At 32.4% G+C, this 15849-nt stretch overlaps 1 protein-coding gene across 2 annotated transcripts; it reads right to left on the bottom strand.

Annotated features, from left to right (window-relative positions):
- Window positions 1-4640: 4640 nt before the first annotated feature.
- LOC131610239 (lipid phosphate phosphatase 2-like) lies at window positions 4641-8127 on the bottom strand. 2 transcript variants are annotated; one of them, XM_058882137.1, is made up of 10 exons: window positions 8080-8127; window positions 7841-7926; window positions 7667-7745; window positions 7057-7275; window positions 6572-6659; window positions 6360-6469; window positions 6108-6198; window positions 5683-5871; window positions 5544-5603; window positions 4641-5282 (listed from the first exon to the last, which is right to left on the bottom strand). In XM_058882137.1, the coding sequence occupies exons 3-10, from the start codon at window positions 7715-7717 to the stop codon at window positions 5074-5076; spliced, it is 1017 nt and encodes a 338-aa protein (XP_058738120.1). In that variant the 5' UTR covers window positions 7718-7745; window positions 7841-7926; window positions 8080-8127; the 3' UTR covers window positions 4641-5073. The 2 variants fall into 2 exon arrangements, with proteins under 2 accessions (XP_058738120.1, XP_058738118.1); XM_058882135.1 differs by lacking the exons at window positions 7841-7926; window positions 8080-8127 and having other exon boundaries at window positions 7667-7824.
- Between the last annotated feature and the right edge of the window lie 7722 nt (window positions 8128-15849).

Raw genomic sequence — 15849 nt, 5'->3', positions numbered from 1 at the left:
ATGTACTTAACAACAAATGATGTCACTTTTAACCCAATAATGCCTCTCCTAAACGTATTATCATTGCAATCAATTTATATTATCACATACTTATGGCTTTTCTTTTAACTTCATGAATACATCCAGCTTAAGCGGTTTTGTCATAATGTTTGTGGCTTGTTCTTTTGTTCCACAATGAACCAATTCAATGACTTCTTTCCTTACAATATCTCTTAAAAAATAAAATCTTATATCTATATGCTTGCTTTTCTCATGGAGTACCAGATTATTTGATAATTTTATAGTTGAACTATTGTCGCATATAATAACAATACTTCGAGCTTGAATCATACCAAACTGCTTCAAAATCCTTTGCATCCATAGACATTGACATGTACATGTAACTGTTGCAATGAAATCAACTTCCATAGTTGACAAAGTCACCACTGGTTGTTTCTTGGATGCCAAGGATATATCCCCTTCACTTAATAAAAAAAGACAAAATACCTTTTTTTAGTCCCTTAACGCTACCTTAGGGTCCAATTTGGTCCCTTAAGTTTTAAAAAGATAGAAATGGTCCTTTAACTCTTAAAATAGAGTCACGTTAATCCTTTCTATTAGCAACGTTAGTCAAAATAAAAAATCACTTAAACTAGGATTTAGTTGGCACACGTGTGGCGTTGATGTTGAAATATTGCAATAAAAAAGTAATTTAAAGGCAAAAATCATTTATACTTAAAAATCACTCATTCAGTTCAACAAACCCTAATATACTCTTTACGCGAAGACGAGTGGGAGACGAGATGATTTGCCAAATCCAAAGCTTTGTTGAAGGCGATAGTAAAGAAGGGAAGTGAAGACGTCGTCTAAAGAGACCATTTTTTAGTACAGGTTAGTATTTTCACAATTATGTATCAGGGCTTTTGTGGTATTTTGCGATTGCTCTATCAAATGTGTAAAGTAGTTGATATCTCACATTTAGAACAATCAACTGCACTACTACTATAACCAAGTACGTTATTGCTCACAGTTTGGACTATAAAAAATAATCTGCAGTTCAATTCAAATGTGATAAACTAATTGTGAAACTAATTTTTGGAGCTGAATAAATGTATTCAAAATGGTAGATGTAAATTCACTTTCATGATAAATATATTTTGTGAAACAAAAATCAGATTAATGAAAATTTACAAATAATTGAAAGCATGTAGTTAACAACTTTGTGTAACCTATGCTTACTCCCTCCATCAAACAAAGTAATGAAATATGTGCATAACTGATGTTGATGATGGAAGGAGGTTTTAACATTTGTGACATATTACCTGGTTTAGGTCAACAATAATTTTAGGGTTTGAAAAAGTTATTTTGAATCGGGGTTACTAAGTTTAGAGTTGAGGAAGATGAGGTATTTCTATTGTAGTTTATTGGGAGTCACATGACGAACATAGAGAGATAGAGGAAGAGCCATCCTATTAGAAACATTGGAATTTCAAAAATTTGATGAAAAACATGTTGATTGATTTGACAAAAGGTTAGTTTTCAACTTTTTATAAAAAATCAGAGTTGGGTAGTATGGGGAATATGGAGTAGAGTGTTTAGTTGATAAATGTATAGGAAATAGTTTATTGTGGTTTAATTGGCAAAAACAAGTGAAATATAATAGTTATAGCAGAATCAATGTGAGATCGGGTTGTCAAAACCAGATTTTGAATATTGAAAACCTTGAAAATGACAAATGATCGATGTAGAAAGAAGATTAAGTTGGTCTTTTTTAGAGCTTAGTACTTTCTTATATCACAAATTAGTTTTATTGAACATAGGTTCCTACCTCTAATGTTGAAACAGATTCCCCCCACATCACCCTCACATCTAGATGTTTTAATTTTTTATCAAAACAAAACATATTTGCATGTTTTCGAATATTTATATTCTATTTTTTCATAGCTTTAAAAATTAATGATTAAATCGAATGACAACATCTAATACAAATTAAATTTTTAAAAATCAAAATTTTAAATATTTAATTATCAAAATAACATATTATTTCAATAAAAATAAATGTGTAATCAAATTAATAAATATAATAATAACTTAGGATGTGTTTGTTTGAAGGATTAAAATTATAATCCTGGGAATATCATTCCTAGGAATATTATTGCTTTGAACTTTATTCCTATCAATGTGTTTGACAAATGAATAAAGTTCCTAGGAATATTTTTAGATTTTGTTTTAATTAAATTTTAAAAATTAAAAATTAAAAAGTAAATGTGTTAAAATAATAAGAGAGTGGGAAGTTATGGTTGGTTATTTTATATTCTCATGGAAATGTAAGATTTTCATCCTTTTACATGAGAATGAAAATGAAGAAACTCATGAACAAAATTTATTTCTGGGAATAATTTATCAAAACTTTAAAAAAAAAAAAATTCCAATGTCATATTCCCAAAAATAACATTTATATCTCCGAAACAAACACCCCCTTAATAATTTTTGACACATTGGGTAAAAGGGAATGAGGACATGGTGAGCATCAATATATTGCCTCCGCCATCATTTTTAAATTCAAGTTTTCTCTACCCCTATTAAATTTGAGATTAAATTGTCAGGAGTAAGTCAAATTTAAATTATATTGTCGTGCCTAACCATAAGATTATGATTTAACACTTTGTTGGAGTCTGTTAATTTAAGCACAAATCATTTAACGTTTAATTGATACTAGTATAAAAACAAACAAGCAAACAAATAAATAAAATTTCTTTCTTTCTTTCTTTAAAAAAGATTAACTTATATAAATTAAATCAATGATTTATTTAGTCAATAAAAAACACATGTTTATGAAATTATAAATAAGAAGCCAATTGATTTAGTACAAACATGACTCTTTTCTTTTTTGGTTTGTGTACAAATATGACTTTTAAATAGTCATTCTTTTCCATTTGGCAACACGCCTCGCATACGGTCTAGGAGAACAAGTTGTTGGCATTTGTTGCCAAGTGCTAAATTTATAAAAAGGAGAAATTTCAAATTTGGCGAAAAGAGATGCTGAGTCGGCACATCATGCCTTCCCTAGACCCAACCATCCTTAAGTGTGTATAAGGTGTCTTTGCAATACTAATGCCAACTTGAACAAGTCAGTATGATTACGATTTCGTATACTTGTTTGAATATACATGATCACAATTTAAATATAGAAACATAGTTTTCCCAACAGATCATTATCATGCAATGCAAACCAAAACAAGTGTTATTGTTTGTTTGGTCAATGATTTTTTTATTTTGAAAGTCAATTTAATTTTTTTACTTTATTTTAAAAAGTTTTTAGTTATTTTTATTTATTAAAACTCAATAAAAGTAAAGATTTTTTTTAAAAAAAAAAATCTTCGTTTTAAAGCTTAAAAACATCATGACCAATGATAGGATGCAGACGGTGAATTTATGATTTTAAACCGGTGGTGTTGATCTCCGATATGGTGGTGCGGAGTCAGTCTGCAAGGTTATCACTCAAATTTTTAAGTCAATTTAAGATTCAAAATAAATGTAATGAAAATGGAGATAAAAAAATGTACTTTATTTTTCGCGTAAAATAACTTTCATATACTGAGTTGAGTATAGTGGATTTGAGATGAATTGAACTTTAGTTATTTGGGCTTTTGGCCGGCCAAGAACAGTAGCCCTCAAGGCTTTGTCGGGCACAGAGAGCGGAGGAAACCTTCAGTAATTATTCGTAAGTGTGTGTATACTTTTAGTACTTAGAGAACAACACACTTATTTTACAAATTGATCTTAAAATGATATTAAAACTTGAGCTTCTAATCGAGACGTGTTTTGAATAGTCAGATTCATTTTATGGTGAAGTTCATGATGGTTAATCTTTGTTGTGTCATCATGAGAAAGGTTATTTCATATTGTTGATACATGTTCATTCTTTGATGATGTTCGTGATATTTTATTTTTGTTGCATCATCAAAACATGTATGCACATAAAATCATAGGTTACTTCTAGGAGAACGAAGAGAAAGAGCCCTAAATGCGCGAATAAAAAGGCAGTTGAAGTTGAAGAGTAGTTGGAAAAAATGAAGGGGGAAAAAGAGTGGAGAAAAATTGTGAGCAAAGAATAGAAAAATAAAGATAAAGAAGTTTCAACTTATACAAAATTACTTTATCCTCATTTGAAGAAAAAAATGAAAAAAGACCATTCAAGAAATCAATGACATTGATGATGATTCATAGACACTAGAACAAATGAAACAACATCTCTATCCTTAAAGAGTAAGTGTTACTGAACTCTATGATAACAATTTGAACATCTTAGTTCAGAAGTCTTTCGATATACAAAGAGTTCGATTCGACTTTAACATCAGATATTCATCAAAAATCTTAAGACATTGAGTGTATGAACTATATGATAACAATTTGAACATCTTAGTTCAGAAGTCTTTCGATACAAAAAGTTCGATTCGACTTTAACATCAAATATTCATCAAAAATCTTAAGACAACGAGTGTATAAACATTTCTCTTATGTATCTACCTCTTTACAGGTGATGTAAAACTTAACCATTTCCACTTAATTTCAACATGAAACACTTAAAGAAGAAAAAAAATGTTTAGATGTGGAATTGATAACATTTTAGTTCTACTAATACCATATTGAGAGAAATATTTGAATATTCATCTTAATCTTTAATTGATTTTGGAATAAATTCATATGAATGATTACAAAGGAAATGACCATCTTACATAACCATAAAAAAAAAAGAAAAAGAGAATAATTGAAATTAAGAAATTAAGCAACTAATTTCAATCCAAAAGCAGTTACAAGGACTACTCTATCTAACTTAGTCAACATCCTGACTTGATCAACTAAACTAAGGTAAACTACAAATTTATTTAAATAAAAAAGCAAACAGATAACTTAATCTGATAATCTTAATCAACCAAGAAAATAAGACACTATTTTTCTTCTTAATATAGTGGTAAATCTAGAGTTATCGTGTAGAGAACCTCATTTTCACTTTCAATTATACACAAAAGCATAATTGAAAAATTATGCTAGCTAGGGGGAGAACTTGTGTAAAAGATAGTTATAAGATCATCATGATTTCAATTGTGTCCCTCCCATTTCCATGGCTTCCAAAGTTGGGCTGAGATAACTGAAAGGGGTGACTGCATCACCATTTCTCCTTGGCACTCGAGTCGCGACTGTCCTTTCATCCATGGCTTGTACAGCAGGCGATTCTCGATTCCCAGCTGCATTGCCTCTTGATTCCTCCAAAGCCACAAAATATGCATATGGACCCCATCCTGAAAATAACCAAAATCAAACTTACAACAACAAAAGAACAGAGAATAAATTACTTTGGTTACTTTGGTTAGAGTGAAGACAAGTATCTAATATGTGTTGCAATGAGATGTGACAGGGCACATTTCTTTAGACTACAACCTTAGACCAAATCAACAACCAAAGAATGAGACAAGACAATGACATAGTATTTGTAAAATAGAATTATTGAATATAAACAACATTTGACATGCTGCTGGAAAACATAGAGATAGTGATGTTACCATCATCATTATAGGGAGGAGGAAAGAACTGCGAATAGCAAAATGTTGCAACAAAAAGGCCTGAAAGAAAACACAAGAGTACTAATATGAGTTTCAATTATAATTTTTTTAAAAGGATTTATGATTTTTAAAAACAAACCTAGAAGGCCTCCAGCAAACACATCTTGCCAATGGTGCCAATAGTCATCCACTCTAGAGATTCCAACCAGACAGGCAGCAAGTAGAGGAAAAAACACAATGCATAATTTTGCCACGTGCCCTTTGCGATCAAAAACTTTAACCTTCCCTGATAGATACAAGGAGAGAAAACCAAGACCTGCAAAGGACCCTGCCAAAAAAATTTATCTGATTAGATTCAATCTGTCAATGCTGATTCCAATTGCTCAAACTAACTAACTATAGCATTTATAGAGACAATTGAGCGTATGTTTGGAATCACGCTGAGTTTGACGAAATCATAGTAGCAATGTGAGTTTGTCGAAGCTTTAAAATGTAGCTTTTGCTAAACTCGCTATCAATCCAATCGTGCAGAGAGTGACTAAAGGTAGGAAAATAGTTGCTCACATGATGTATGACCGCTTGGGAAACTCTTATGTCCTTCTTTTATATCACTAGCCTTGCCATGACAAACCACGCCTCCCAATGCATCATACACCTATACGTTTAATCAAACAAAGGGTTAATGACCACTTTCCTCAAAACATAAGCTCGCATCCTCATCATAAGCAAAACCATCAAGACAATGACAACAATAAAGAATAGGAAAAAAACACAAACCAATCAAGTTAATTAATGACAACAAATGATATATATTACCTGTATTCCATCAGGAAAACAACGCCAAAAGAAGTCTGGCCGTGGCCGGCCAACAGCGTCTTTAATTGAATCAGTCAACACTCCAGTTATCAGAACAGCAAACAGAAGGCCTGTTATGTAACAATGAAGTACATCAACAACAATATATTCACCAATTCTTCAACATAATCTGTCACTTAATGTATATAACAATTCACGATTGCAAAATTTACCGAGAATACTATGGTGCAAATCATAAACATCTCTCCTACGCATATAGACGAACACGAACACAGATATTGGCAACAGAACTGCGTAAAGCTGATCACCGACAAAAGAAAAAAAAGTAATTATAATGACTTGCATCAAATAAAAATATGCGATTAATTCATAATACATAATGGAATCAAACAAAGTAGACCCCTTTCATTTGTTCCACATCTCTCTGATGAAGCAAAGTTTACTTATTTCAACAATGAATACTGATACATCAGTTATATACTTTACTTATATTATATATATACACATCTTAGATAAATGATTAGTGAACAACAGAAATAACAAAAAAAAATCTATCTAACTAAAGCTAACTAACAGAAAACTGAAACATCCTAATACCGATTAAAAACTTGAATTTTTTGTAGGTGAATGAAATGAATTATAAAAACAGACAAAAAGGTTCCTTGATATGCAAGCAATATAGAGTAATGGATTTTACCGGAACAGCCCATACAGGCACAGTGTTTTCTTTCATTGGATACATAAGATCTTCCATCATATCCCTTCCAACAAAGCGCCGAAACGGATGAATTATATTGAGAATAACCTCAATTAGTATAAGAAGGACCAATATAAGCCAATCATGAATATGATTTCTAGCAAGTGTGGCTCCATGAGACTTTATTGTATGTGCAGTAGGATCAATCTGTCTCCCTCCCTGCTTCAACAAAACAATCAATAAAAGCAAAAACGTCTGAGTTTAATTGACTTGCACTAATAGTTTAAAAAATTTATAATGTCATCTAATAAAAAATCATTATCACCCATATCATAATAGCACTAACTTCAAAATATCAGCGTGATTTAGCGGAATACACGATACTCATTGAATGACCGAGTAAAATTATTTTAACACAAAATTGAATTTCTACTTAAAAAGAAACTAACTATCTAATTTTTAATTATTTAAATCATGATTAATCCTCAATAAATATGAACAATATGAACGAAATGAACACTTGGGGCAAGTTTTGCAGTCATGTTTTCATGAATTTGTTGATAAAGGGAAATTAAAAGGAAAGAGAAATAGAGAGAGAAGTTGAAGAAACCTGAAAGAATGTCCAAAATCTAGGAAAAGACAAGAAACTCCCCAACGCCATGTGAAGGAATTTTCAGAGTCGCCAAAATCTGAAAATTGTTTGTGAACAGAAAATAAAGTGAATGTGAAATGAAAATAAAGTGTGAAATTATTGAGAAATTGTGAAATGGAAAATCTCTGTTACCTTTGAAATGACTCCAAACCAGTAATCTTCTAGAATGAGAAAAAAATAAAAATTTTAATTTATAAATGGAAAGAGAGATATTGAATGACCGAGTAAAATTATTTTAACACAAAATTGAATTTCTACTTAAAAAGAAACTAACTATCTAATTTTTAATTATTTAAATCATGATTAATCCTCAATAAATATGAACAATATGAACGAAATGAACACTTGGGGCAAGTTTGTGAAAATCTGAAATTTTGTTGCAAAATTTGAAATATACTAATTCGGAAAAACGGTTTCAGTGTGTATTTATGAAGAAGAAAATGAAGAAGGTTCTGCTTTGAAATGTAATGGTTTGGCGCTGGGTGGGTGGTTTATTTTTTTATCCTAAACAAAAAATTGATATTACTATATTGAACGTTGATACTTATAAATACAGTAAATTTTTAATAATAATTATTATCAATTTATCTAAAAAGTAAAATTAAGAATAAAATTTGAAAAATCTGTAACATTTATATTATTTACTTAAGCGTACCAAAAATCGTTGTTGAATTGTTATAACTTGTAAAAGTTTCTAGAAAAAAATAGATTCCAAATCTCATTTTGAAGTAACTAGGACTTACACTTATGCTGAATAATTACGTATCACTTTTCAAGTTTGTAAGAATTATTGTATAAATTCGTGCAACTTTCGAAATTAAACTATTGTTAATTGTTCAAATTCAATCACACTACATATTTGCTAGAATTAAACAAACAAACAAAATTATTTTCAACATAATCTATAAATTAATTTTGGTTACAAATTGTAATGGAAAGCAGTATACTATATAATCTGGAAGAATATTCAATGTTAGAGTGAGTCAACTCAAAATAATACTGAATATTTCGATATTGGTATACTGATTATGATTATTTGGTGATTTATAATTGAATATTTATATAGCCACCAAGTTTGGATAGATAAATTACATTGGGAAGTAGCAAAATTTCTTTTGGTCAGAAGAAATTATTTATGAAAAGTCTTCATTGTATTGAGTAGATGAGATGTCAACATTGTCTATTAGCATGAGGGGGTCCATCCATATTATAAATGTGACCGCACGTTGCATAGTTTATTAGTTGTCTAAAACTAACTAAATACATCATCAATAGATTAGGTTCTAACATAAGAGGAATAGAAGAGTCACCACCACCCTCTAAAATAGGATAAACAGTCTATCTATTATAGGCGCGGTTAGAGGATATAATTTTGAAGCCACTTCGAAAAGGTGCAAGAGTTCTCCTTCGACTTATCCAAAATTCAATTTCAAATATATAAAATACTCTTCTCTTCCGTTTCTTTCGTTGATTTTATGACTCAATTAAAGATGACATCATTTTGGACTTTCCAACTAAACCAGATTACGACATGTCAAACCAACAGATAACCACCCCTAAACTTTACTTGTCCTCATAAAGAATGAAAATAATGAAAAAGCACCATAAGATCCTGATGAATAGGGATGGCAGGCAGACCCAAATTCGTGAGGCCCGCCCGTATCCGAACTCGAGTCAACGGGTGAAAACCCCAATTGACTGAGTTTAGGTTCAGGTGTCACCCGATATTTCGGGTGCGGATTTGAATAGTGCAAAACCCGCACCCGAAATCACACTCGCTTAGACTTGAAATTACTTAAGTGTCTTTTTATATATATATATATATATATATATATATATATATATATATATATAAGTTGTAGGAAAATTGATGGAAAATTTCAATGTTGTTGTTGTATTTTATGTGTTTTGCTGCGGGTTCAGGTTCGGGTGAAAAAATCTGAACTCAACGGGTGTGGGCGTGGGTGCTATTTTGTCACTCGAATAGCCTTGGGTTTGGGTTCAGATTCGAGTGGTGATTTCAGGTGCGGGTTTGGGTAGTGTGAAACCCGCACCTGACCCTACCCGTTGCCATCCCTACTGATGAATAACTACATGTCACGCCAACAACCTAAAAACTGAATACCATACTAACAAAACTAACTCACAAGTAACAAATAGGTTAGAAACAGACTCGGGAAATAACCCACAAAAGAGAAAAGAAAGTCCACTACTAACTCTCAAAGGGAATCTATCTTGCAATAACTGCCAGGAAAAAACCAAGATCTTAGATGAAGCTCAACTACTCCAAATAAATGAAAGGATGTGACTTTGAAACGGAAGAGGAGCCATAGAAGATATCAAACTCCTCCTCTGGACGAGGTAATTGGATGGCACTGGAAAATTCTCATCACTAGAATGCATTTGAATCCACTTATCTTTATCTAATGTAAAAATAGCATCTCTAAGCAAGGCATGAAACTCCTCAAGAATGTACAACTCTTTGAGAATGAAGGATCTTCTCCATTTAAAGTCCTAGATCAGAACCCTATTGATAATTTCCCTTAACTCACCCAATATCCCTTCTCGCTAAAGATAATTGGAGAACAAACCATGAAACTTGGACTTTAATAGAAATTTCCCAAGGAAAGAATCCTCCTAGAAGGGAGCCTGAAGACCCGACCCCACTTTCCTTGTAATGTCATTAAAAAACCAAAACGAGTTGCCTTCCTCCTTAGTCCCGAGACGAGAAATCTCTCTCCACTAGGATGAGAAAAAACTTAAACCCTTATACCTACCACCACTAAGGGAAGAGATAGAGATATCTCCATATCTACTCCATATCTACCTATCATAATATCCCTCAAGAGCTCTGAATACCTTACAAGCAGCCTTCATTTCCACTTAGCCAGAAGAGCATTATTAGCCAACCTAATATCCATCACTCCTAACCATGTTATACTTTTGGGCTTACAAACACCATCCTTAGTCATACAAGGGATCTAAGACACATTCTTCACCCCTAAAAGAACCGCCTTTATAACTCCACTAACTTTTTCCTAATCATAGCAAGCAATTTTAAAAAGGAGAAGAAGAAAATATGGACGACATTAAGCAACGAATTAAGCAGGACCACTCTACCCCCTACCCCAGACTCACATATCTATGCTTCCAAAAGTTAAGTCTTTTTTCCAACAAGACAACCAAAGGATCCCAAGTAGCATATTCAGATATTATGCCAACGCACTACCTTTCACAGTTTTCTGAGTTCGGTATTCAATATCATATTCAGAAAAAAAATTTGCCAACGGGCAATTCTCTCGGTCAAAGCATGTTTTTCAAATATGTTCTTGATCGGATTCATTTTGGATATCAACCAAGTAGTATGATTCAACATGTATTGTCTCAAACGTTTAAAAGCCCAGGCTAAAGCACAACAAGTCTTTTCAAGTAGTGAATACTACGACTCACAATCAGTAAACTTCTTGCTCGGATAATAAATGGCATATTCTTTTATTCCAGTTTCATCTTGTTGGCCCAAGATACAACTCATGGAATTATCCAGCACAGTTAAATACATTAACAAAGGTCTTCCTTCAATAGGAAGGAGAAAATTATGGGGTACAAGAAGATATTTTTTTATACTGTCAAAAGCTTTCTCACAATCACCAGTCCGCACACATCCCTGATCCTTCTTCAACAACTTAAAGATGGGTTCACAAGTAGCAATCATATGATAAATGAACCCGGAAATATATTTCAGACGTCCAAGGAAACCTTTAACCTGTTTCTTTATCTTTGGTTCTATTTTTATCTGATTATATCCCGAAAATGCATCCATGAAGGAGAAAACATTGAACTTTTTCGTATTATCTACCAACATATCAATGTGTGGTAAAGGAAAATAATCTTTTGGGCTGGCCTTGTTCAGATCTTTGTAACCAACACACAAGCAAACTTTTCCATATAACATCAAGTTCATTGACTCGACTAGGTTGCTTTCCATATAGGTCTACGCTTCCTAACGATGAGAGTATGCTTCTGGGTCTATGCATAAATAAGAGAGTTATAAATAGTAACAGTGAAATGGAGAGTGAGTATCAATTAATCATTTAGAAATAAACCCATAAGGGGATAAAGTGATGGTGAAGTTTGTGACACTAGAATGGCTTAAAAGTGTTTTAATAGATTATCCACTCACCTCGACATCCACCTAAGCGAATATTGTGCTCCGCACAAGAATTTACATTCAACTCCTCATCAGTAAATTAATAATGCCGAAAAATTCAAATAAGTTTATGCATGCTTGTTGGGTACTATTCATTATAGATTTTGATAAGTCAGGACGATATAGTTAAGGTTCGACTTGTTTGGCTACACTATATAGGTCTGTGTGCAAAGCCGCTGAAATAAGAGTATAAATTTCATGAGGATGAATATTATTGCTTCCAGTTTGGGGATTTTCACATATGATATAGTTAAGGTTCGACTTGTTTGGATACACTATATATGTCTATGTGCAAAGCCGCTAAAATAAAAGTATAAATTTTATGAGGATGAATATTATTGCTTCAAGTTTGGGGATTTTCACATATGATATTAATTGTCCCTATCAATCAAGCAGTACTTATACATCTGTATGCATTAAGAAAAATTGTAATTTTTAATGCCTTGTGTTTTCTACATATTGATTTTTAACACATAAATTAAATACATTTTGTTTTATTTTTATGCTAAATGGTGTTGTAAAATGATGAATTATAAAAATAAATTTTGTCATCATCTTGTTGGATATTAAAATGCATTAGATCACATAAAGGGCAGAGATGTCCTATTTCACCTTAATATTTATTTATTATAGTTTTAATTTAATATGCATACACTGTAACACCCTTCTAAACCCCCACGGAATATTAAATAAATTCAGAGTAAAACATGTACAAGGGCATTACAACTCAAAAAATTTAAAACATTCAATCATGTCATGTCTTTTGAGGAACATAAAACAACGTTATTTAGTAAACATGTTTAACATAGCAGAATAGTTTCAAAATCTGAATAACTCAAAATGATCAATATTCATCACAAAAGAGTCACTGACTCGTAATCCAATCAGAATAATCCAAACAACTAAAACAAAAGTTTATGAAAATAACTCTAAAGCAAACGTTCCCCAGTGTTACAAGATCAGAGCATGACACCCGACACAACTGACATTAAACGGATTACTCTACGAGCTATCCTCACAACGCACAAAATCCGCTACTCCTCAATCTAAAAATGTCAACAGTAAGAGTGAGTCTCATTCACAAGTGATCCGCTGTCGCGCGCAGATCAAAAACGAGTATTTTGAAAACGTAATATAGCGACAATGGCTCGAGTCGTATCGCAAGGATTCTTATTCTTATTAACTAATTACTGAAACGATTAATGGGGGTTTTGGTTCAGGATCGATTTAATAAATAAATTGCAATTAAGTGATTAACAAAAGTGATTATAAAATAAGCTGCTCTACTGATTCGGGTTCCTACTCATCATCGATTACTATATGTTCAATTCCCTAACGGATTTTCAATCCCATTCGATTACAACACCAATCAAACAAGCGCGAAAGATATTGTTTCGATTATATTCCTATTTGCCGAATTAAGCATTCGGTTAGAGATTACGCGAATTAACAATTAAGCAAAGTTAAAAAGCGATTATAAATTAAGGAACACAATAGATCGAATTTAACAATCTCTATCCTATAATAACAATCGAATTAAGCAAACGATTGTATACGAATTAAGCAAACGATTTATAGGAAGAACTTGAAAGGAAATCAAAATTCAATTGAACATTATAATAATCTCAAAGACTGGAACCTGAATACAGTAGATCAACTCCGAGGAATTAGTTCTCCATTACGGTTCTTTCAAGCGTAAGAAAAATAAAAATCGTGAATAGTACCAAGTGAATAGTGTTTCGGCGGCTACTCTATGGGAAAATAATACGACCCGCTTTTACAATCCCACTGGGTCAAACATACGACCCAGGCCCAAAACTAATGACTCGAAACTTAAATAAAACTAGTGCTGCAACTTCAACAAATTTTCTGACCCTGCTACAGTTCGATTCTGACTTCGACTCCAACATGAAAGTCGTAGCTCTCTCTCTTAGCTTTCCGGCGATTATTAGAACGCCTCAATCGGACTCCTGGAACTCCGTGCAGACTGCTAATGCTGAAAAATTAATACGAAAAACAAATAAGTGCAAAAATAAAATAAAATATAAAAACATATTAAAACATAAAAATAAATAAAACAAACCGAAGAAATGCTTGAGTACAAACATGGAAGAACGTGCATCAAAATACACTGATCAACAAGTAACAAATATTATGAGTTCATAAACAATAAAACATCATGAGCATATTATCCACCCAATTGCAATATATTTAGATTTATAGCAACATTCATCAATCACACCAATAAAATCAATCACATCACATCATAACATTGGACATCTTCCATTCATGTTATAATAATGCATACATACTAATGCAATGAAACTACATGCATGTGGTATCAATTCGTGAGATTAACCCATCTCAGCAATCCAAACACCACCAGGATACGGCTACTGCCAACTCACTAATTCCACACAATGGGAATTAGCTACCGCTGATTAAAACACCACCAAGATACAGCTCCAAATGAATATGAATGCATGCACCACCTATAGCATGCTAATCATCAACACCGAATAATGCATTCATATTTCAACATCGAGCAACAATCATGTCATGCATACATCGCACTAACACAATATCAACAGAGTAAACACCAAGTATAATGTACTCAAACCTCCATATAATCCAAACAATTACATATTACATGATTCACACCGAACACAACATCTCATTATAATCATGTTGTCAGAACATCTCCACATTGTCACATTAACCAATTCATGCACACAATGTACAAAGCACGTCACAAAGAACTTTAAATCTAGGTTTTAAAAATAAATTCGAACTATTGTCCGACACACCATTTAAGTATATAAAGTATTTCATTAGCTCCACAGCGCTCAAAACAGCGCTTAAAACGGGTACACGGTTTGAAAGTTACGGGTTTTAGAAAATATTAATTTTTTTTCAAAAGCTACAGTGTAACCGGTTACAAAAAGGGTGTAACCTATTACACCCACGAAAATCACTTATTTTTCAAAATGTTCCTAATGTAACTGGTTACGGGCAATAGCGTAACCAGTTACGCTTGATGTAACTTATTCGCTATTATTTCAAACATGTTGTAATCAGTTACCGTAACAGATTACGAGCTCGAAATTTCAATTCTTTGAAAACTCAGTGTAACCGGTTACCGTAACCGATTACTCCCCTTCTGCAACAGCAACTTCGCTTTTGACAGCATTTCAGCCCCTCCACTCAATCCAAATCGTACCAGTTCGATTATCACACAATTTCAGAGCTAATTTCAGATATTTCATACCAAATTATCAAGCAACAAGTCTATCTAACATCACCACTCATTCACAAACATTCAATTGCATACAATCTATGAATTTGAGCCCTAAACTTCAAAATCCCAAAACCTAACATACATCCCAATTGAATCAAACAATACACAAATTCAATCCTACTATTCATAAACCGATAAAAGATGGTAATCGGAAGAGTCCCCCCTTACCTTAGCCAATTTCTTGGATTCTTCTACTTCCTTTACTTCTGCACTTTCACGTATTCCTCGTTCTTCTCTTTCTCCTCTTTTGCTCTTTTGCTCTTCTATTTTCTGATTTCTTTATTCCATAAAAAATAGAACATAACTTTAGTAAAGGCCTAACACTTAGCACCTCCCCTTTACTAACCACAACACTGACCCAATAACCTTATTTCCTGATTCTCCAATTTAATCCAATTAAAATACCGACTAATCCCGATAATTAATTTAAATTCTAATTAAATTAATAAATGGAAAATACGGGGTGTTACATACACTAACAAGCAAAGCAAAGGTTCATAACTTCATACCATTAAATTATGTTCTTAACTTCATACCATTGTTTTACCTCTCCTTTTACAAAGCACCAAAAGTTGTCCTTAATGATATCATTAAGATCCAATGAGCATTCTTGTGAAATATGGAAGAAAACAAAAG

Source organism: Vicia villosa, linkage group LG1 (assembly GCF_029867415.1).
Source record: "Vicia villosa cultivar HV-30 ecotype Madison, WI linkage group LG1, Vvil1.0, whole genome shotgun sequence".
Classification (NCBI taxonomy): domain Eukaryota; kingdom Viridiplantae; phylum Streptophyta; class Magnoliopsida; order Fabales; family Fabaceae; genus Vicia; species Vicia villosa.
Note: the sequence above shows the minus strand (reverse complement) of the source record. Positions and strands in the feature narration are given on the sequence as shown.

Coding starts and splice junctions, on each gene's coding strand:
- LOC131610239 (XM_058882137.1), bottom strand. CDS start 7,717: ATGGCGTTGGGGAGTTTCTTGTCTTTTCCTAGATTTTGGACATTCTTT. Junction 6,660..7,056: donor TGCCTGTATGGGCTGTTCCG/GTAAAATCCATT, acceptor GTCGGTGATCAG/CTTTACGCAGTTCTGTTGCC. Junction 5,283..5,543: donor TCCTCCCTATAATGATGATG/GTAACATCACTA, acceptor GGTTATTTTCAG/GATGGGGTCCATATGCATAT.